The sequence below is a fragment of the Geotrypetes seraphini genome, chromosome 13, assembly GCF_902459505.1.
Source record: "Geotrypetes seraphini chromosome 13, aGeoSer1.1, whole genome shotgun sequence".
Classification (NCBI taxonomy): domain Eukaryota; kingdom Metazoa; phylum Chordata; class Amphibia; order Gymnophiona; family Dermophiidae; genus Geotrypetes; species Geotrypetes seraphini.
This window is the reverse complement of record NC_047096.1, coordinates 1,729,456-1,752,415: the sequence shown is the minus strand read 5'-3', so window position 1 is coordinate 1,752,415 and position 22,960 is coordinate 1,729,456. Positions and strand designations below refer to the sequence as shown.

Genomic DNA, 22,960 nt, shown 5'->3' with positions numbered 1-22,960 from the left:
ACCAGCTTCCATCAATTACAGATTTATCCATTTAAAAAGGGCCTTCAAACTTTATCCATGACCTCAAAACAAAGCAGTATTTGAAAGAAAAAAAAAAAATTCCCCTTGTTTCAACTTTAATAACAATTTGATAAACCGGTTTTACATGAGACTAACTGGATGGAACAAAAGGGTTGGAAGTAGGAAATCCAAAGAGAGGAGCAATACAATAGGAAGCAGAACTTGAAAAGAAACAGAAGTAATCTAGTAATACATAAAGCACTTTCCCCCCACCAGAATTTAATGGCCTTGCAGGGCAAGATTCTCCAAAGTTTAACGCCCTCACTAAAGGTTTAGCCTGTACACAGTTTAGCAGCAGATTATCAAAAGGGATTATCTCTGTCTTTAGTGTCTCCGACACTGACATGAAACTGGGCTCTTTAACAATAAAATTAGCCCTCCAATGATTTCTTAAAAAATGCTGAGCCATTTTCAAAAAGCGGCATGGGCTTTGGTAACAAAAATAAGCGAGTAGTCCAGGGGTACCAGTCAGTGTCAGAGACTGTTAAAAAGCCCTGTGTTGTGATGCAGTGGGAGAGATGCCCATTCTCTCCACTGCATCACAACACTCCTTCCCTGCAGCGGCAGCAAACTCAATCTCCCCCCCCCCCCCAGGAACAGCAGCAACACCCCACTCCCTGCAGCAGGAGAGATGCCCACTCTCTCCTATCCTAAATCCCCACCGACCCAGCCATTGCAGCAGGAGAGAGGCCCACTCTCTCCTGCTGCCCCAAAATCCCTCCCCTGCGACCCGACAACCCCCTTCCCCCCCCACAGCGGGAGAGATGCCCACTTTCTCCCGTTTCAAGTTACCCCCTCATCCGTCTCCACCGCACCCTTCCCCCTTACCTAAAAAGGGAGGACGTGGACACCCTCTTCCCAGCTGCTGCATCGTCTAAAATGAGCCTTTCCCTTACCGGGGCATCTTGAGTGGCCTTAGGTGACAAGGTCAATCAGAGCCTTAGGACCCTTCCTGGTGCATCTGTGGAGGGGCCTGAGGCTCTGATTGGCCCAGCTTGTTTAAGGCCCCTCTAGATTTTCAGAAATCTTTTGATAAATTTCCTAACAAGAGGTTCCTGAGAAAATTAAAGTGTCATAGGATAGGTGGCAAAGTTCAGTTGTGGTTATCAGATAGAAAACAGAGAGAGTAAACAGTGGAGTGCCGCAGGATCTGTACTGGGGCTGGTGCTATTTAACTTATTTATAAATGATCTGGAAACTGGAACGAGTGAGGTGATTAAATTTGTAGATGACACTAAACTGTTTAAAGCTGTTAAAATGCATGCGGATTGTGAAAAGTCCATAATCTGTTATTGAGAAAGACATGGGGGAAGAATTGCTTGCCCTGGATCAATGGCATGGAATGTTGCTACTTTGGTTTTGGCCAGGTACTAGTGGTACTAGTGACCTGGATTGGCCACCGTGAGAATGGGCTACTGGGCTTGATGGACCATTGGTCTGACCCAGTAAGGCTATTCGTATGTTCTTAACAAAGCTCGTAGAAGCATACTAAGCGCCGTTATAGTCAGCAGTTTTTTTAGCACCATATACAGAATATGGTTGATCTGTGGAATGTTCTCCCGAGGGAAATGGTGGAGAAGAAAACAGTGACAGAGTACAAACGAGCGTGGGATGAACACAGAGGATCTGTAATCAGAAAATAATAGGTATATATTGAAGGAACTAGGGCTGGTACTGGGCAGTCTAGTATGGTGTGTCCCATATGTGGGCATTCAGTTGAGGACGGGCTGGGGAGGGCTTTGAGGGCTGAAATGGTTAAGATGGGTTGGGGTGAGCTGTGATGGAAACTCCAGTAGATAGAACCTAAGCACACTAGCAGGCAGGGCTCTGGGTCTCTGGCCCAGAAATATCTAAAGAAAAGGACAATTTTAATTAAATTATTGATTTTTATGGAGCATGTAGGGTTGGGCAGACTGGATGGACCATTCGGGTCTTTATCCGCCGTCATTTACTATGTTACTTTTGCCTGAGTGTGTTTGATAAACTAAACTAAACCTTAAATTTATAGCTCAACTCAGTTAACAATTGGTAAAGTGAACCAGTAATAATAAAACAACAAAAAAACAAGCTATAAGTTGATGACTAACGTACTATAATCTGATCCTTCATGGTAAATTGATGGGGCAGGTGTTAATCTAAGCAAATATCCTTACTTGCGTACATACATACTTTATTAAATATGTATGCATCTCACAAGCACACTCCCAGGAGCTTAAATCTGTCCAGCTCGAGGGTAATAGTTTAAGTAGAGCAGGAACAGAGCTATGAAATTCCTCCCAGGAACTCATTGTGGGGCTGACTGTTCATTTGCAAATTTCTTTAAGCATTTTACTTTTGTCTTTCTTATTTGATATTGTTTATCTTTTCATTTTTCCCTTATTATTTTGTTATAAGTAGGTACTCTTTGTTGGATCTCATTTGCCAAAACTAGTAGGGACTGAAAGCAGGAAAAATGCACTCAGTGGTGATGTCTGCAGGAACATCCCCAAAACCACATGCACAGCAGAATTATGAGGCTGTCTCTTAACATTCTTCGAGGCTGCAAACACCACATTATCGGCTCATCGGGGATTTACAATGAAGCCCTAATATTCATAGGTATGCCCAACGTTAGGTGGCAGTAACCCTGGCCTACATTTCCTGTGTCTAGACATGGTTGCGATTCTGTAACCGGCACCTGTACATGACTGACATACGACCAGCACCGGTTTTGGAGGCACTGGCCAATACTGGTTGCAAAATCTGGCCCTAAGAGTTTAACAGTCATTTCTGAGATGTCTCCATTCATTAAGTTTTGCAGATCTAATAAAAATCAATTTGATCTTATAAAATTTGAAGAAAAAAAAAAGGTTTTAACTGATGACAAGACACCTTTTAGTTCAATTCACATCTAATTACATTGCATTACATTAGTGACTTTTATTCCGCCATTACCTTGCAGTTCAAGGCGGATTACATAAGAGGTTATCTGGACATTTCCAGAAGAGTTACAGAGTTGAACGGGTTACTTCTGTGCTTCCTGCGGTGTTAATTTGTTTTGATGGATTTCTTGAATGACAGGGTTTTTATTTATTTTCTGAAGCTTATGTGGAAAAAGAGGAAGTAAAAGCACAACTGTATTTTGTGTTTTTCACAATGGAGAGAGCGAGATTGCTTATATAAATCAATTAAGACATATATTGTGGAGCTTTTCCAAATAAGGTCTTATGATCCTAGCATATAAAACTTCAACTGACTACAAGCTGCAATTGATAGCCAACGCAAGTTGACCCAAAAAAAGATGTTGCATGATTGAATTATTTTGCATTAAAAAGCAACTTAGCATCATATTCTAGAGAAAATTAATGAATTGTAGCTGTCTATCTAAACAACCTGAATAGAACAAGTACTTTTTAAATTTTAAAGTGCTCAGAAATAAAATATTTTGTTATATGTCATAACTGACGCAGTTTAAAAAAAATCATTTTATCAATTGGGTTTATATGTAAATCCACAGGATATATCACTATTCCCTGACTTCCTTCTTCCTGTCAGAACTGCCATTGGAATGCTTTCATGTTTCACTTATATAGACTGATAGTTGTTTATTTTTAAAATTAATTTTCTATCCCATTGGCCCCAAAGAGCTCAGAACGGGTTACAGGTTTAACATACATAATTTCCGTACAAGTTTTTATCCTAACTTGATGCATACTAGGGTCTAATACTGATATACATGGAGGGGCATAATCTAAAGAAACGTCCAAGTCCGATTTGGACATGGGATGCTAGTCGCCCAAAGTCGGCAGCTTTAAAAGGTCCAGTCTAAAAGATTTTTTTTTTTTTTAATCGTCTCTGTACATCCATGCATTTGATCGTCCAGACTGCCACTACGTCTATCTTTATACCACATTCTCAACCCAAAATCTGTCCAAGTCCCAAACGCCCAAAACAAGACCTTTTGGACATGGAAGGGGCCAGCATTGTGATGGACTGGCCACCAGACATGGCAACAGAGCAATGGGGCACCTTAGAGGACACTGCTATGAACTTCACAAAAAAGGTGCCACATAAACATCTCACAACAACTCCCTTATAGTGAGCCCCCCCAAACCCACTATACCCACCTATCTACAACCCCAATAGCCCTTATGGCTGCAGGTGGCACCTATATGGCAGTAGAGTGAGATTTTGGAGGGTTTTGGTGGGCTCACATTTTCCACCTTGAACGTAGTGGTTAGAATGGCTTATGGGCCTGGGTCCTCCTCTCTATGGTTCACTAGCCCCCCCCCCCCCCCCGACTACTTAAGCTACCTCTGGGCAGCTCTATTAGGCAGGTATGTACGTTTTTATTCTGATTTTTGTGGCAGTGTGAGGGGGTCAGTGAACACGGGGGGAGTGTGTGGGGGTCTGTACTTTGTCCTTGCAGTGGTTATCTGGTCACTTTGGATAACTTTTGGGCACTTATACCTGTTTTTAGATCGCCTAAGTCACAATGTTCCATCTAATCAGTCTCGTCAAACCTTCGATTATTCCTGCAGGATGACTGAGTCTAGGTCAGCCCACATCCTGCCTACATCCCACCCTAACCACTCCTCCAAAAACACCCCTTTCTGCTCTGGGCACACAGCGGGATTCAGAGGCCTTAAAAGTCTTTGGATGCATCTAAAAATCCGTTTCAATATTGGCACTTGGACAACCTGTCTTTTAGATCGTCTAAGTGGCAATTTGGGCAGGTTTTTAGATGTATTTTTGTTTCGATTATGAGCCCCATAATATACAGTTTGCTATAGTTATCTTTACAGTGGAAGGTTTTCGGTACATGTTATATCATAATTTGACACACAAAAAGTTATCCTTATGTGACACATACTTGTTCTGGTACCAATATACAAGGGTAGGGGTTTAGGTGAAGAGGTCTGTTTTTATTGCTTTTCTGAAGCTGAGGAGTCCTTCAAGGGATCCGATCTGCGGGGACAGTCGATTCCAGTGGCTCGGTATGAAGTGGGAGTAGGACCGTCGCTTTGCGATTTGTTGCCAACATTTGCTTATTTTTGATCTGAGGAAGAAAGGTTACCTTTGAAAGCTAATAAAAAATTGCATTAAGTTAGTCACCTTATTTCCTTCATGCATATAAGAACATAAGTATAACCACACTGGGACAGACCAAAGTTCCATTAAGCCTAGTATCCTGTTTCCAACAGTGGCCAACCCAGCTCACAAATACCTGGCAAGATTTATTTATTTATATCACTTTTTCCAAAATTTCAGACATGCAATTTTCCTAACCATAACAGTTTAGGCTTGTCCACGTTTCACTTCCATCAGATGTTCACTGCTCTAGTGTGCCATAGCCATAGCTGTGAGATGTCTTAGACTGATGTTTAAAGTAATTTTTGCTGGATTTAACAGGAGTTGGTAAAGTGATATCATCTTATCAACAGAAACACAAACATCGTCCATCACCAGGTACTTTATAACCCCGCAAACAAAAAAACCCACCTCAGCATATATACAGCAATCCTGTCATAGCATAATGGCAGTAACCCTTCCCCTGAAAAGGCTGCTGATATTTCACTGGGCCATAGAACAATAATGCACCTCCTTCTAGGAGGTGCAGATTGGAAAGGGGATGGGACTTAATATACCGCCTTTCTGTAGTTCAGGTACTTAGGGCAATGGAGGTTAAGTGATTTGCCCAGGCAGGAGTTGACCTGTAATTCTTCCTTACAGAGAACCTATAGACGTAACACAGTCTTCATCTTGATCTCACATACAAAACAATCACCATACACAGACTAAGGAAATTCTAATTAGAAATAGAAAGATCCCAAGACTCTGCATGCAATATAACACTAGAGAAATGCATTTCCAAGTGCACCGTGTCAAATACAAAATATCAGAGATACACAATTCCCAGAACTAACAGGTCAATTACCTCCCCCCTCCCAAAAAAGGGGGGCAAATTTTGTATAATCCTGAGGGATAGAAGAGAAATAACAGCAAAATATGTTGCAGGCATGGGACCTGTGCAGATAATAATAATAGCTTTATTTATATCCCATCATACCTCATTAGATTAGAAACTGGGAACCAGCCGATTGCTTTTTCTGTACTGTTATGTTAGTTGTCATGTTTGTTTGTTGTTGGAGTTTTAGTTTGGGGGTTTGGGGTTTTTTTTTGGGGGGGGGGGTTGCTCTTTCTTCTTTGAACAACTTTGGGAGAAATTTTGTAAGCACCTGAGCATTTTGTGCAGTTGGAAACATGCTTAAAATTTCCTGTGAATATACACACCTAAGAGCTTATTTTTTTATGATATATGAATGAGTTCCTGGAGTTTGAGAAGGAACAGAGCAAAAGCAAGACTGGCCCTTAAGCAGTATGAGATGGACATCTGAGGATGAAGCACAGCAAGAGGTCATGATCTGCAAACAAGCAAAACACAAAGCAGACCCAGTTTAATGTTCTTTGGTAGTGATGACTCCAGAATTAGAATTGTTTTGATTTTTGCATGCTGACTAATAAGGGGAACCTTCCCACAGTGGTTCTGCTTTACATCTATTGCTGTGGACACAGGGTATGTCTACACAGCTTGAGGTAATTGGTTTCTACTAGGGCTCTCTACCATCCTGTATAAACCCCACACTTCCCTCCCATATAGAAAAAAGTAATTGAATGATGCTTTGAAAAATCTGAATGTAGTTTTAATAGATGGTTGAAACTGGCTTATCTGGGCTTGAAGAGAGGGGTCTCTCTGCTCGCTGGCGGGTAAGTTGGCAGGAGGTCTGCTTCCTCTGTCTATCACCTGCTGTGTGAACATCTGACTGAGGGCTGTGTACAGACACCTGTTGTTTTTGGCTGTATGTAACCACAACAGCCTGGCAGCTTATGGTCTCTTGAGTTGGCAGAAGGTTTAACTGAACGTGAAGGCAGTGGGCTGCACCTGTTTAGACTAAGAGTGTGCTAAAAGCTCCCCAGTCTCTTCTGTTGAACATATGCATTGATTAGAATTCCTTAATAACATAAAAACACACTCCAGGCAATGTATGTATAGCCAGTGTGTGCGTGGGCCAGCATATGTGCCTATGTGGACATGTTTGTTTGCATATCTGTGTGTGGTTTGTTGAATTAGTGAGCTGGGTGAATAGATCTGGCTTATTTCTATGCTCTTACAGTCCTCACTGCTATTGATAAAGATTTGGGGTTTTATAGTTTACATGTAGGTTTACTGCAAAGTTTCTAAAGCAGCATCAGTTGCACCAGTGACTGGTGCAAAGGAAGAGAGAGATCAAAACCTTCCCTCCCTCCGGAGGCGAAAGAAACCAGCATGTCAGCTTGAAAAGCCACACCTTGATTGACTTTACCCTGATATGCAAACCACCGTTAAAAATATTACTCGTCTATTTTTAAAAGACTGTTTTTATCCACATGGGGCAATTAGATTTGTTTTCTGAAGTAAAACCAATAATAAACTACTTTTAATTCAAGCACAGGAAATTTCCTGACATTTATAGCAAACTTAATTTCAGGTGCCAGAAAGAAAGAAAAAATAAGTCACAATCCCTATCTGTCCTTGCTATTGCACTACTCTAAAGACCAATTTCTATGTCTCAATGTAAGCTCTTTGGTGAAGGAAGGTCAGAACAATTTACGTCAAATTCAAGGGGTTCCAGTGCTGCATTCTGTAAGACAAACATGTCAGACCCCAGGAGAGTGTGAGGGGCCCCCTGCCTCCACTAGGGACAAAGAACCTGAATATAATGTGTACAGTGCTGTGTACATCTAGTAGCACTATAGAAACGCTTAGTAGTAGTGCTTCAAAGGCCTTTCATTCTGAACCCTTGTAAAGCCCATAGGAAGGTCCTGCAGTGTTTGTTTTTAGAGATTACACTTTTCAGTCATTCCAGTGTGGCACCCCAAACTTTAATGCCCTTAAATCCCCTTCCTGCCACTTTTCATCCCCACTGTGAAGCAGAAAGAACTGGGCACATAGGGTTCCCAAACTGGGCCTAAAGACCTTATAGCCAGTTGGTCTCCAGTATCTATGTCATGCCTATCCAGAAAGCCCAATTAGCCTGACTGTGAGGGTAATTGTGGGAAGCCTTGCCCTTAGGAACCTGGAGCAGTGAAAGAAGAACAACAGAGAGAAAAAAAGAAGAGAATGGAAACTAGAAAACCAAAAGAGAGGCAGCCTTCAATCCTTAACCCTACTCCTCTGCCCTCCAACCCAGCCAGCTGATTAACCGTTCCCCTTAACTGTATATATGACATCCTGTTTGTCTGTCTTGTCTGCTTAGATTGTAAGTTCTTTCGAGCAGGGAACTGTTTCCTTCGTGACTCTGAACAGCTCTGTGTATGTCTGGTAGCGCTATAGAAATCATTCACGGTAGTAGTGTGAAGAGTTTCAGTCTTTGGGAAGCAGAGCTGAGCTTGTGATGTCATAATGCCTCATTCCACCAATAAGAGCCAACCTCATCAGTGATGTCACCTTGGCTTGATTGTCCTGTGCTCCCCTCTGCCCTCCAACCCTTCCCCTTAACTGTAGATTGTAAGCTCTTTGGAGCAGGGACTGTCTTCTTCTTTGTAACTGTACATCTAGTAGTGCTATAGAAATAATGAATAGTAGTAGATAAGCAATTGATATGAGAATAGTACATAATACAGTGAGAGCAAAGATAGGGGTTCAGATGGGTGAGGTTGGAGCTAGAGGGTAAGGATAGGGTGGGGAGCAGCTATGAGCAGAGCTTATCAGGGCTCCTCAGCTGTACTTAGCCAGTATCATCCCTGTTTTGGCCTCTCTTCGTAATAAGCGTTTGCTCTTAAGAACATAAGAATTGAAGGTCCATCAAGCCCAGTATCCTGTTTCCAACAGTGACCAACTCAGGCCTCAAGTAATAAAACGGATTTTATGCTGCTTTTAGTTTAATTACATGTTGTGAAGAAATATTTTCTCCAGTTTGTTTCAAATCTACTACTTAGTAGCTTCATCGCATGCCCTCTAGTCCTCGTATTTTTAGAAAGAGTGAATAAGCAATTCACTTCTACCCTTTCCACTCCCTCTATCATATCACCCCTGAGACATCGCTTCTGCCGCTTTAGCCTTTCCTCAAAGGAAAGTCATCCCGTCCCTTTGATCATTTTCAGCGTCCTTTTCTCTACCTTTTCTAATTCCACTAGATCTTTTTTGAGATATGTCGACCAGAATTGCACACAGTATTCAAGATGTGGCCATACCATAGAGTGATACAAGGGCATGATAACATTTTCCATTCCTTTCCTAACATTAAGAACATAAGAAGTTGCCTCCGCTGAGGCAGACCAGAGGTCCATCTTGCCCAGCGGTCCGCACCCACGGTGGCCCAATTGCCTGAACAGTGCCCCTGACTAATTCTCTAATCCTATCCCTATAACCTACCTCTATTTGCCTTCTTAGCTGCCGCCGCACATTAAGCTGAAGGTTTAAAAGTATCCTCAACAATGACACCTAGATCCTTTTCCTAGGCAGTGCCTCCTAATGTAGAACCCAGCATCACATAGCTATAGTTCAGGTTCCTCTTTCCCAAAAGCATCACTTTGCTCTTGCTCACATTAAACGTTATATGCCATTTTGACACCCAGTTTCTCAAGGTCCTCTTGCAATTTTACAACTTTAAATAACTTTGTGTCATCAGAAAATGTAATTATCCTACTAGTTATTCTCATCTCTAGATCATTGATAAATATGTTAAAAAGCAGCAATTCCAGCACAAAACTCTTGGGAACCCCTTCTATTTACCCTTCTCTTTTGAGAATATTAACCATTTAAACCTACTCTGTTTTCTTTCAACCAGTTCTTAATCCATAATAGAATATTACTAACAATAGCTTTGCAAGTTAATTCTCTGGGATGTATACCATCCAGTCCAAGTGATTTGCTACTGTTCAATTTGTTAAATTGACCCATTACATCTTCCAGTGTTACAGAGATTTGTTTGAGTTTCTCTGATTCATCAGAATTAAATACCATTTTAGGCACCGGTAACTCCCTCACATCTTCCTCGGTGTTAAGACTGAGGCAAATAATTCATTTAATCTCTCTGCTATGGCTTTGTCTTCCCTGAGAGCCCCTTTTATTCCTCGATTGTCTAGCGGTCTAACCAATTCTTTTCCTAGTGTCTTTTAATATACCTAAGGAAGTTTTTACTGTATGTTTTAGCTTCCAGCACAATCTTCTTTTCAAGGTTTCTCTTTGCCTTCCTTATTTGCAACTTGTATTTGAGTTGCCATTCCTTGTGCTCTTGCTTTCTCTTTGTGCCAGAGAGTGGCCAAGTCAAACCAGCTTTTCTTCTCTCCCTGCCAGAGCACTGCAATCCTTACAGTTCAGCATGTAGACTTCTGTGTAAGCTGAAGAAGAGACTCTTTCATCTATACCATCAGCCTCCCCCACTAATAGTGACATAATTTGCAGAGATCTGCGTTTGCTGTCACTTAAGGACCTGAATGACCAGAGCTTTCTTGCATCCCACTGGATTCTGGATTTGATCTAAAGATAGATTTGAGAAGTTCCAGATTGTTAAGAGGTGATAGGCTCTGCAGTAATTTAAGGAAATAATTTTTTTAGAGAAAGAGTGGTAGATGCGTGGAACAGTCTCCCGGAAGAAATGGTGGAGAAAGAGACTGTGTCTAATTTCAAGAAAGGAGGAGACAGTGGATGATGCAGATGGGGAGACTGGATGGGCCATTTGGCCTTTATCTGCCATCAGGTTTCTATGTTTGAACAGAAATCTCTGTCTCGGGGATACATCCTGAGCACTGTGCTTCTTCACAGCACTGGTTTCTCAACCCAGTCCTCAGGTCACACCTGGCCAATCTGGTTTACAGGTTATCCACAATGAATGTACATGAGATGGCACTGTATGCCATTGAAACCATACATGCTAATCTGTGCTATGCATATTCATTGTAGATGGGGCTGGCATTGGCGCTCCACCCTTTTCCTCCCTTCAACATCCCATGGATTCTCTTATTCTCTCTCTCTCGCACTCCCTCCAATAACCCCCTCCTCTGCAGGTGCTTCTCTCTCTCTCTCTCTTTATCTCTGCTATCATTCGCCCCCCCCCCCCTCACAGGGCACTCTCTAAAGTTAAAAGTTGATAGATTCCGTACAAACGTAAGGAAGTTCTTCTTCACCCAGAGTGGTAGAAAACTGGAACCCTCTTTCAGAGTCTGTTATAGGGGAAAATAATAATAACAGTTTATATACCGCAGGACCGTGAAATTCTATGCGGTTTACAATGATTACAAAATGTTATAACTTGAGTGGAATAAACAGAGTTAAGAGCTAGTGATTAATAGGTATAGATTAACAGTTATTTTGGAGTAAGAATTGTACAGGTCAGCTGCCTAAATACTTCAGGAACAGATATGTTTTTAGGCGTTTCCTAAATTCCCCATACATAGTAGGCGTAAGCAATTGATAAGTTTAAGTTTATTAGGATTTTATATATCGCCTATTAAGGTTTTCTAAGCAGTTTTACAATCAGGTACTCAAGCATTTTCCCTAGATCTTTACCCCATAGTGCTGCCTGATGTGAGAGAAGGTGTTGATGATGTCTTTTAAGTTTACATCCTCTAACTGGAGGGGAAACAAAGTTCAAGTGTGAGCTTCTCTTATGGCTGAGAAAGAGAAAAGGTCAGTTATATATTTAGGGGCTAGACCGAATAGTGCCTTAAAGCAAAAACAACCAAACTTAAACTTCACAGGCGCCTCCATCGGCAGCCAATGCAGTAGTCGGTAGTAAGGTGTTACATGATCGGACTTCTTCAGTCCGAAGATCAGTTTAATCGCTGCATTTTGCACCAGTTGTAATTGTCACATATTCTTTTGGGCAGTTGCCAAATAGGCGATATTACAGTAATCAAGTTGACTTAAAACGAGGGATTGTACCAGAATTCTTAAAGCTGACATGTCAAAATATGCTCTAATGGACTGAAGCTTCCATAGAGTGAAAAAACTCTTTCTGATGAAGGAGTCAACTTGGTCTTTCATGGTTAGGCTCTGATCCAATGTTACACCCAATATCTTCATAGTAGATTGAATAGGGTAACTCAATTTATTGATGCAGAGTGATGTTTTGGTGTCCCCTCCAGGGATTCAAGACAAAGTTGGACAAGTTCCTGCTCAACTGGAATGTATGCAGGTGAGGTTGGACTCATTTAGAGCACTGCTCTTTGACCTGGGGGGCCGCCGCGTGAGCGGACTGCTGGGCACAGAAGCAGCAATTCTTATGTTCTTATGACAGTGCTTGGTTCTATCCCTAAGGCTTTCCCCGTCCCCCACCTCCTCCTCGCCAAAATGTAATCATCAGGCTGGCCGACAGCAGCAGCAGCAAGGTAAGCCTGCTGTCATTGGCCTGCCTCAGAAAACATTTCTCTAGAGTGTCCCACCTATACAGGAACAGGAAGTCACTCCAGAGAGAAGGCTTCTGGGGCAGGCCAACGACAGCAGACTCATCTTGCTGTTGCTGTTGGTCAACCCAAAGATGAAATTTCAGCAGAGTTGGAGAGAAGTGGGGGACAGGGAAGTATACACTGGACAGGGGAAAACACCGTCCGAACAACCAGACAGTACTTTAAAAAGAGGACAGGTACATCCAGACATTTGGTAACCCTAAGAACTACTGAAACTTTTCTAAATTCCCTTAATACCCTCAAATATATCCTATCCAGCCCCATGGTGGAACCTCATCTGGAGTATTGCGTTCAATTCTGGTCTCCTTAAGAAAGATATAGTGGCGCTGGAAAAGGTTCAAAGAGTAACCAAGATGATAAAGGGGATGGAACTCCTCTCATATGAGGAAAGACTAAAAAGGTTAGGGCTCTTCAGCTTGGCTGAGGGGAGATAGAATTGAAGTCTACAAAATCCTGAGTGGAGTAGAATGGGTACAGGTGGATCGATTTTTCACCGTCAAAAATTAGAAAGACTAGGGGACACTCGATGAAGTTACAGGGAAATACTTTTAAAACCAATAGGAGGAAATTTTTTTTCACTCGGAGAACAGTTAAGCCCTGGAATGCGTTGCCAGAGGATGTGGTAAGAGTGGATAACGTAGCTGGTTTTAAGAAAGGTTTGAACAAGTTCCTGGAGAAAAAGTCCATAGTCCATGTCCTGTCTGTCTAATTAGATTGTTAGCTCTTCTGAGCAGGGACTGTCTATTGTATGTTAAATGTATAGCTTTGCATACGACATTCAGTGCTATAGATATAATAAATAGTAGTACTCTGATATTGAGAAAGACATGGGGGAAGCCACTTCTTGCCTGGATCGGTAGCATGGAATGTTGCTGCTCTTTGGGTTTTGGCCAGGTACTAGGGACCGGGCTTGATGGACCATTGGTCTGACCCAGTAAGGCACTCACAATATGGCAAAACATGGAGAGTCAGTGAGTTATAGTAAATGTCTCTGATCTGCTCCCTTATTCCGAAAGAATTTCATTTTATATTACCATCATGCCAGGATATATACCAGGTTTTCCTATAATGCTCCCTCTTGCCTTGGTGCCCTTTAACAGGTGAGAGGGATGCTATAAAATGTTCTTTGAGTGTAATTTGAGTGGAGTTGCGAAGTACACATTTATGTTACAAAATATTTATGTGCATGCACATAGAACATATGCTTCAGACCAAATATAAATTTGTGCACTGCCATTTGTAAACAAGGGCCTTTATAAAACAGGCTTAAGCAGCTTTTTGGACTCCTGATGTTTTTCTGAAAAGAAAGAGGAGGGGCAATTTCTGGTCTCACTTATGAGGCAAATACAGGAAAAAGCCTATTGGTTGCTCTCACTGCACAATCTGAATTATAAGCACAACTGCTTCCTGTGACGCCAGCCCTATGACGTCACACCCAGCTTGGGTGATGTCATCTGCTCCAGGAGCCCTGCTAGGGGATGGATCTGGATTAAGCTCACAATGGGCAGGATTTGTTGAGGGTCCGCCCCTCATAAACATGGCCGCGGCCTTCCGCCCCGCTCTGCGTCACCTGGGTGGGCGGAGCACGTGCGGCCCCGCCTCCCTCGCAGCGCGGGTTTTTCTCTTTTGCCGGCTGCAGCTGGGTGCGGTTGGTTTTGTGCTCTCTGCAGGGTCCGCTCTATGGAGCTGCTGTGTGCCGAGGAACCGGTTCGGGTCCCGCGTGCCGATCCAGATCCCCACTTACTACGGGACCGCAGGGTGCTGCAGAACCTGCTGGTGCAGGAGGATCGCTGCAGCCCGCGCACCACCTACTTCCAGTGCGTGCAGCAGGAGATCAAGCCCTCCATGCGCAGGACACTGGCTGTCTGGATCCTGGAGGTAGGACCGGGCGTGGGAGGCAGCTCTCCGGGGCAGGGGCATAGCGGTGAACGCGCCTCTGATGCATGAGGAAGGAAATTGCTGCTTTCCTGGGCAGCTTCGCCCTCTCCCCGAAGCCTCGGTGCTCTTTTAGGGGGGGGGGGGGGTTGTTAGAGGATAATAGGCTGATATGCCCCATGGGCTCCACCTTAGCTGCGAAATTCTAGTGAGATGTTTTGGGGGTTTTTAAACACATAGATCAGATCCTTGAAATATGACATACCCTCAGGGGTAACTTAAGATCTCACCCCACCCCCAGGTTGCCAGCATCTTTTCTTCCTCTCTAACCTCCCTGACCCTGTTGCTCAGCACCTCATCACTGCTTCTGGGGTGCTGCCAACCCTGCCTGATGACCGAGTGCTGCAACCACAGTGTCCTGCCCCCTTCTGACAGGAAATCTGCGGGGGAGGGGGGGAGGGATAGGATAAGTAAGCACTGTGGAGGAACAGGGCTGTGCTTACAGGGCCTTGCAGTGCTCAATCCTGTTTAACTTCGGGAAAGGAGGGGGAGCAGGTCTGACGAGAACTGTGGCATCACCCCATCAAAGGATGCAGGCTTCAGCATACATCTAATGCACCTAGTGGCAGGGCTCGTTGCCTCTGGGCTCCTTTTACAAAGCCGTGCCAGGGTCTTAAAGCACGGAATAGTGCGCTAGCTGCCACCGCCTTCTTTTGAGCAGGCAGTAGATTTTTGGCTAGCGCGCGCATGTTAAAAACGCTAAGGAGCCCTTACTGTACACAATTAAAAAACCAACAAGTGCATCACATATACTCTGACCCAAGAGAGAAACACAGCAAAATCCTAAGGGCCGGATTCTCAAAACTTACCGTGCCTTTAACGATGGGCGCAAAACCGGTTCCAGCATTTTACCGCCTGATTCCAGAAAGGCTCACTGTGGTATTTTCCACGCTCCTTAGCAGCCTCTGATTCTGCTGTGGAAATGTAGTACAACGAGGTCATTATTATTCAAAACGTAGTAAAATGGGCTCATGAATATTGGGCGATTCTCTATCATTACAATGAAGCATCAGCTTTTATTGATTTTATTTCTTCAATTTGCACATAACTATACAAGCTCTAGGCAACATTACAGAGGAAGGGGTTAGAAGAAGGTAGGGAGGACTATGGAGGGCAGGAAGGCGTGGAGAGGAGAAGCATGTCAAATAGTTCATAGAAATTCCTAACTTTACAGATTGGAGCACCATCTTTGTAAATGAATTAAAGGACTATGTAAAAAGGAATAGAAGGGAGGAACTGTTACACAATAGAATTCAGTTAATAAAATAAAAAGAATAGGGGTAAAAACAATGGAATAAAATTTTAAATAATTCATAAACTGGAAAGAAACAAAATCACGTAAGTCTGACAGAAGTCCAATTTCCTGAAGCAAAAGCCAAAAGTTACCAGCTGGTTTGGGGGTGGCACTGTGAAAAGAACATTTCAGGCGTATATTTCTGGCTGTGGCTCATGAGAAAAAAACAACCACCCCACACTATTCACATTAAATATAGTAATATAGTGCTGGGGGAAAAAACCATCAAAAGCATGCGTCTCGAGCACATATTAAGGGCGTACCTTATACGCACTTGTTGAAAGCTGACGATGGCACCTCCCCTCCCTTCCAGTAGTGCTGGTGTGCCTATGATTGACACAATGACATAGCGTTTGCTGGTAGTTCTCTTCCCCTCCTATCCACCCATGCCTTTTTCTGTGGACTATTCTGCGCATGTGCCGATATTTCACCGGCAATATTAAAGAATCTGGCCCAGAATCCTTCAAACTGAAAGGCTACAACCCCAAAATAATCTCTTAAGAAGACTGCCTCTTCCCTTAAAACATCCAGGGAAAATCTACTGCAGTTCAAAGGAAAGAAAACCACAGTGTATCTCTTTTTTCTTTAGTTCCAAAATTTTATTGAAATATTATATAGTAACATACAATAAGCAGGAGAAACATATTCAACAAATTGCTCATAACACTATTAACAGAAAGGATATTAAAAAATGAAATTCCCTCCCCCCCACCCATCCCATTTGCAGAAGGTGAAAAACCACCATCCACCCACATCTACATGCAAACATCACACAAGGTCCAGAGCTGGAAAAACTGATAGGAATCAGAGTAGCAACTTGTATCCTCTGCTTGCGCCAAGCCCTCGTCTTTTCTCTGACCCAGCTTCCTCTTTGTGGGAGCAGGAAATTGCATCAGAGGGTAGACTCAGGGTTGGAGCAAGTATGAGCTGCTCCTCGCTGCCAGTGAAGGACTTACTAAGTACCAAGGAGGTGGGAGAGTGGAGTTAAGAGAGGACAGGGGGTGTGCTTCTTGTGCCCACCCAAAATTGGGCGTCTGGCTAGATAGACAGATAAGATAATCACCCTTTTTTCTGTCAAACTCCCGTTATTTTACTTTAAGGAAAAATTGCACATGATGAAAGAAAATCTCAGCTAGAGTAGGAGTGGATATATCACAGGATGGAAAACTAGCACAAGGGGATCTTACTCGTTCTCTCAATAGGGCTGACCCAACCATTACCTACAGCAGCAGCACTGGGAGTGTTGAAACCTCTACTTTCACCTGCAGAAGGTAGGTAATTGTCAAACAGCCCATTTAAGGAGCAAAGTTTTACAATCAGAATTCCAGACCCAGTTGCAGCTTTTTCATTCTCATCACAACAGGTTAGAAATGGCCCTACCACATAAAGGGGGCCAGCTAATCTACCTACCTGTCACCCCCATTGCCCCTTTAGTATTTTTGTCTGTCACTACACAGATCTGGGTTTATTTATTACAACATGACCTTGGTGACATCTGTTGGTGTTTTCGTCAGTGGTAGCTTGTGGTCCAAATGGCATCCTGCAGCTTTTGAGGCGAGGACCTCAAATTAACCTAATTTGTGTGAGTATGCGATATAACCCCCCCCCCCCCCAGTTTAATATTTAAAAGAATGATTTCTTTCGGTGGAGGATGCATTAGAGGCCTGAAAGTTAATTTGGGGAAGCGGTGAAGACTTACCTAGGGTGCCCAGTTCCCCTTTCATCAGGTTTTTTTTCTCAAATGTATATGTTAGGGGTCTAGCCAGCCCTCCAACTTTGGGGGCACCCAGGTCAGGACATAGAGGGTTAACACATTTCTCTCGCCATATCTCCCCCTGATGAGACTTTTGCATCTCTGCCAGAGGGGACCTGAGCCTAAAGTGGGGTGGAGGGGACTCAAATCCCTAAGGACCCCTGTGGGACAAATGCTAAACTCCGACTCCTACTGAAATTAGTCTTTAAAATTTTGTACTGATAAATAGAACTTTAGATCCAGGACAGATATGGACATACAGTATTTATGTACACAATGATCTAAGTTTTTATTCTGAAGCTGAGGTGGCCGCGTTAGTCCACTTTCCAAGGTAATATATAGAAATAAAACCAAAACCAAAGGACTAACTCAGTGCATTTTATGACGAGCTTTTGAAGGTAACCTTTCTTCTTCAGATCAGAAATAAGCAAATACTTGGACTCTGGAATCAGAGTTGGTACATTTTAACAGACTCCACAGCCTTCGTTCTAAGAACCTTATGTCAGTCCGTGAGACTCTCTTCTCTCTCTCTACTCTGCTAGGTATGTGAAGAGGAGAAATGTGAAAAAGAAGTCTTCTCACTGGCCATGAACTATCTCGACCGCTATCTGTCCTCAGTGCCCACCCGAAAGTGCCATCTCCAGCTCTTGGGTGCTGTGTGTATGTTGCTGGCCTCCAAGATGAAAGAAACCAGCCCCCTGATCGTCAAGAATATCAGCATTTACACCGATTACACCATTTGGCCGCATGAGCTGAGGGTATCTGATTCTCTTCTCCCCTACCCCTCCCCTCTTTCAGCAATTGCCTGTCACCCTCATCCCCATCCCAAGGGTGGAGGGGGGTAAGAACATTTGGAACGAAGGGTGTGAACTCTTCACTAGTTTTTGGGGGCTTGGACAGTCCATATGTCATTTGAATGTTCTCATTCCAGCTACAGTTTGGAGTGAGGGACACAAGAGCATCTACTGTCTTTCTGAGGACCTATGTCTTGCTAATGCATTTTTGTATTGTGGCAGGATTGGGAGGTTATAGTCCTGGGGAAGCTGAAGTGGGACCTTGCAGCTGTGGTGCCACATGACTTCCTGGAGCACATCATTCAGTACCTCTTGCTTCCTACCCACGAGAGTGAGCTGGTGAAGAAACACGCTGAATCCTTCATCATACTCTGCACTGTAGGTATGAATTCATCAGCCACCCTCTTCCTGTTTATCTGTCTCTGCCTGTAATCTAGTCTTTCAGCTTCTTTCCTGTATTGTCACTGATGGGATTATAGCAAGAATCGGTCTCTCTAGAATCGGGTCCCATCCTCTCCTGCTGCAGACTTTGATGGATTCTTGTGACTCTTTGGGAGTCTATGACCTGGACTTGACCCTGTTAGATGAAGGACCATCAGTCTGACTTTTCTTATGCTCTTGTTTCTCTCCCTTGCAGACTTTACTTTCAGTATTTACCCTCCATCTATGATTGCTACAGGCAGTGTCGGTGCAGCAGTGCAAGGCCTGGGTATTTTCACAAACAGCAAGTCTGGTGAGACATTGGCAGAGCTGCTGGCAGGAGTTACGGGCACAGAAGTGGTGAGTATTACAGGGTGGGGAAAACTGTCAAGCAGAACTCTCCTCTCAAAGCTATAGCCCTGGCACAGCCCTTGGAGTGGAGGCATCACCTAACTGGGTTCGATTCTCACTGCAGCTCCTTGTGATTCTGGGCAAGTCACTTAACTCTCCGTTGTCCCAGGTGCAAAATATATATAAGCTGCTTTGATTGTAACCACAGAAAGGTGGCTTATCAATTCTCATCTCGTTTCCTCACACCCAGTTTTCTCCAAACCCATGCTTAAGGTAGCAGCTAGACTTTTCCCCTGAGGCAACAAAAGGGGAAATGATTTCCACGGGTCAGTAGGCGAAGCAGGATTTGAACCCTGGATTTTCTGGTTCAGAGATTGATGCTCTAGAGCACCGTCACATACTTTTTTCTGTGTTTTTCAATGACCCTAACGCACAAAGCTCCCAGTTTTACACTCTAGCAATGAGGTTTAGGAAAAGACAGTAGAGCTCACTCATAAAACCAGCCATATTGGGTCAGACCAATAGTAGTCCATGTAGCTCAGTTTCCTGTTTCCAACAGTGGTCAATACTGGCAAAAATCATTCCATGCCACCAAGCCAGGGCAAGCAGTGGCTTCCCCTATGTATGTCTCAATAGACTATGGACTTTTCCTCCAAGAACTTGACCAAACTCTCCTTAAACCCAGCTACACTAACTGCTGTTACTACATCCTCTGCAAAGATCTTAACTATTCTTTGAGTGACAAAATATTTCCCCCTTTTTGTTTTAAAAGTACTTCCATGTAATTGTATTGTGCCCCCTGGATTTTATACTTTGAGAGTGAATGGTTGATTCATACCACTTAGGATTTTGTAGACCTTTTTTTCTCTATTAGGAAGAGACAGTGGAGCTCATTTCTCTTGCGCTGTCCCTTACTTACACTGTCTAAATTCTATTTGCAGGGAAGAAAGCTGTCGTCCTGTGCTCTGGGCTGGCTGTACTGTTTCTATTTTGGGAGCCAGGTGTTAGGGGGATTGAGGCACTGTAAGATGGTGTTGGATTCCTCCAAAACTATAGTTCAGGGCCTGGTGACAAGTTGCTTGAGTGGGAGATGAGCTGAGGATCTGGTTGTTTTAATAGCAGCCCCTTGTGGCCAGGAAAGGTCCTAGTGATTTTTGTTTAATCTAATCTCTTAGTCTTACATATTGAATCATCTCCTAAAAATAGGAGCTCGATTCGGTCTTATCACATTCATTGGAGCTATAACCTAAAAGGCAATGAAACAGTGATTTTTAAGGTTTTGCGGAAAATTTGAAGAGAGAAACACAATCTTTCGCAAAACCTTAACTTTTAATCTTTTCCCCATTTCTGCTTCTACTGCACAAATGGTGGGTGTGTAAATCTCAATGCCTCCACTCTGTTAGTCACTGGACCATCCCACTCCAGTATTACTGGTTACGATAATTTGAGAAGTAAAAAAAAAAAAAAAGAGCGTATGACCCTGCCCCACCTCCCCCTTCTTCTGTACCCTTTTAGTGCTTGCTTTCCTCTCTCTTTCCCCCCCTGCGGGTGCTTGCTTCTCTCTCTTTCTCCTTCCCTTCGAGGGAATGCTGTTTCTCTCTTTCTATGGCTCTCCCCCATCAACCTCCTTGCCAAAATGCAATCTTTGGACCCGGCAGCAAGGTAAGCCTACTGCCGTCGGCCTGCCCCAGAAGCTTTCTTTCTTGAGTGTCCATAAACAGGAAGTCGATCCAGAGAAGCGATTTCCAGGGCAGGCTGATGGCAGCAGGCTCGCCTCTCTGCTACTATTGGCCAGCCTGAAGATTGAATTTCAGCGGAAAGCCATCCTGACACCTGGGCATATGTCTGGGTAAATCCAGGTGTCTGGTAACCCTACTACTGATTCCTGAGCTCTCACCTGACTCTGGAAGGGATTCACTGGTCCTGGAGCCTTTTTTTTTAAATCTGCAGCTGATATTATCTGACTAGCTGCTCTTAGTGACTTTACAGGAACTTGGAAAGGATTCTAGTTTTATGACACACTTCCTCTGCCCTTTTCTACAAATTTTGTAAAACTTTGGTTAAGAATCTCAGCATAATATAATCATACAGCACTTACACATTGCAGCTGTGGTTCTGAGTCAGTGCCCTGCTCCTGCCTCACCCCCATGTTAACAGCTTTTCCCTTCAGAAGGAGTCGGGAGGCCTTTGCTAACCCTAGTTCTCTTTCTACAGGAGCTTCTGATTGCCTGTCAGGAAAAGATTGAGGTTGCCTTAGCGGAGAACCTGAGACGCGTTTCCCAGTCCCAGCAGCAGGTCCTCGCTTCAAAAGCTGCAGGATGCCATTTGGACCACAAGCTACCACTGACGAAAACACCAACAGATGTCACCAAGGTCATGTTGTAATAAATAAACCCAGATCTGTGTAGTGACAGACAAAAATACTAAAGGGGCAATGGGGGTGACAGGTAGGTAGATTAGCTGGCCCTCTTTATGTGGTAGGGCCATTTCTAACCTGTTGTGATGAGAATGAAAAAGCTGCAACTGGGTCTGGAATTCTGATTGTAAAACTTTGCTCCTTTCCTCTTCAGCATGACTGCTCGGACATGACGTCTAAATGTTTTAGCCTCTTGGTGAGAGTTTTGTCTTCAGGAGGTGAAGGAGCAGCAGTCTGGAACTCCTGACCAGTGTTCACCCATGATGTATGTGGGATTTAATGCTTTTGGCACAATCTGCTGGAATGAAAGGGGGGGGGGGGGAGATTCAGCCTCAGAAAGGTCCCCTCTTGAAGTCCTTTGGGCTGGTTGGTTTCAATCATGGATGGAAGAGTAGTGGGTCTCCATGCCCTTGCCTGTTCTGCATAGTGATAAGACCAGACCAGATCAGCTCAGCCTCCTCTCCTTGAACCTGAAGGCATGTTCTTCCGGAGATGCTGGATGGCAGAGCAAAGAGCTTCATCTGATGACTGTAGCGTTGCGTTATCAGGGCTGTTCTTAGCCACGCCTGCGCAGGCTGCATCGTACAGCCCCGTTCACATACTTGATGAACTGGTGAAGGCAAATTGTAACAGAACTTTGCAAGCACTATTTCTTTCCCCTAATGTTTGTTTACATATTAGGGGGGGGAAAAGTATTTTAGAGCCATAATCATAGTAACTCAGCTAGGTGGTGGTTCTGGTGCTTCCTCACAGCTGCTTGTTCCTTCTACAGGGGTGGTTGAGTGGGTTCTGGGCTTCAAGGAAAAGCAATCAAACCTGCAACCTGTGCAACAAAATGTTTGTTTTGGGTAGGTGGGGGCAGGGAAAGGTATCCAGGAATCTGGCACTCTTGGAACTGCTGGACTGAATTTTAATAAAAGCTTCTGGAAACAATCTTCTATTTTGAGGTGTCTTCTTCTTTTTTAAATTCTATTGCTATATCATAAAGATGTACTATTCCTAGAGTGTTACCAGACTGTACAGTCACACGAGGCAGTCCCTGTGCAAAAGAGCTTACAGTCAAACAAACAAGACAAAGAAACAGGATACCAGGGTGGGAGATACAGGTAAGGGAGATGGTTAATCTGTTAGCGAGGCTGGGGCGCAAGGTTATGATTGAAGGCTATATCAAAAAGGTGGATTTTTCTGTCTTTTTAAGCAAGGGAGGGGGTGTGATGGACAGACTCAGGTAGTTTATTCCAGGCATTTGGAGGGGGGGTGGAGAGCAGCTAGCTGAAGGAACAAAGTCTGGAAGTGGCAGTGGAGAAGGGTACAGATAAAAGCAGCTTATCTGAGGAATAGAGTTAGGGAGATGTATAAGGGTCTTTTTGAAAGACTGCAGTGTTAGCCAAATGCCTCACAGTTCCCAGCTTCTCTGCCCTGAACCAGGCAACCCTTATGACGACATCTACAGTCATAAAGACTGTCATCTGTCCTCAAGTGTTACCTACAAGGAAATGTGGAGGACA

General features: G+C 43.7%; 1 protein-coding gene across 2 annotated transcripts; it reads left to right on the top strand.

The window, feature by feature from the left end:
• Window positions 1-14,118: 14,118 nt before the first annotated feature.
• On the top strand, window positions 14,119-22,379 carry CCND3 (cyclin D3). Of its 2 annotated transcripts, none has more exons than XM_033919248.1 (5): window positions 14,119-14,367; window positions 18,014-18,229; window positions 18,488-18,647; window positions 18,945-19,045; window positions 21,251-22,379. In XM_033919248.1, the coding sequence occupies exons 1-5, from the start codon at window positions 14,170-14,172 to the stop codon at window positions 21,419-21,421; spliced, it is 846 nt and encodes a 281-aa protein (XP_033775139.1). In that variant the 5' UTR covers window positions 14,119-14,169; the 3' UTR covers window positions 21,422-22,379. The 2 variants fall into 2 exon arrangements, with proteins under 2 accessions (XP_033775139.1, XP_033775138.1); XM_033919247.1 differs by having other exon boundaries at window positions 18,903-19,045; window positions 21,251-22,377.
• The last annotated feature ends 581 nt before the right edge of the window (window positions 22,380-22,960 follow it).

Bases quoted from the DNA above. Each gene is read 5' to 3' on its own strand.
- CCND3 (XM_033919247.1), top strand. From the start codon at position 14,170: ATGGAGCTGCTGTGTGCCGAGGAACCGGTTCGGGTCCCGCGTGCCGAT. The intron at 18,230-18,487 runs GTATCTGATTCT...GTATTGTGGCAG, and splicing joins TTTGGCCGCATGAGCTGAGG to GATTGGGAGGTTATAGTCCT. The intron at 18,648-18,902 runs GTATGAATTCAT...TCTCCCTTGCAG, and splicing joins CATCATACTCTGCACTGTAG to ACTTTACTTTCAGTATTTAC.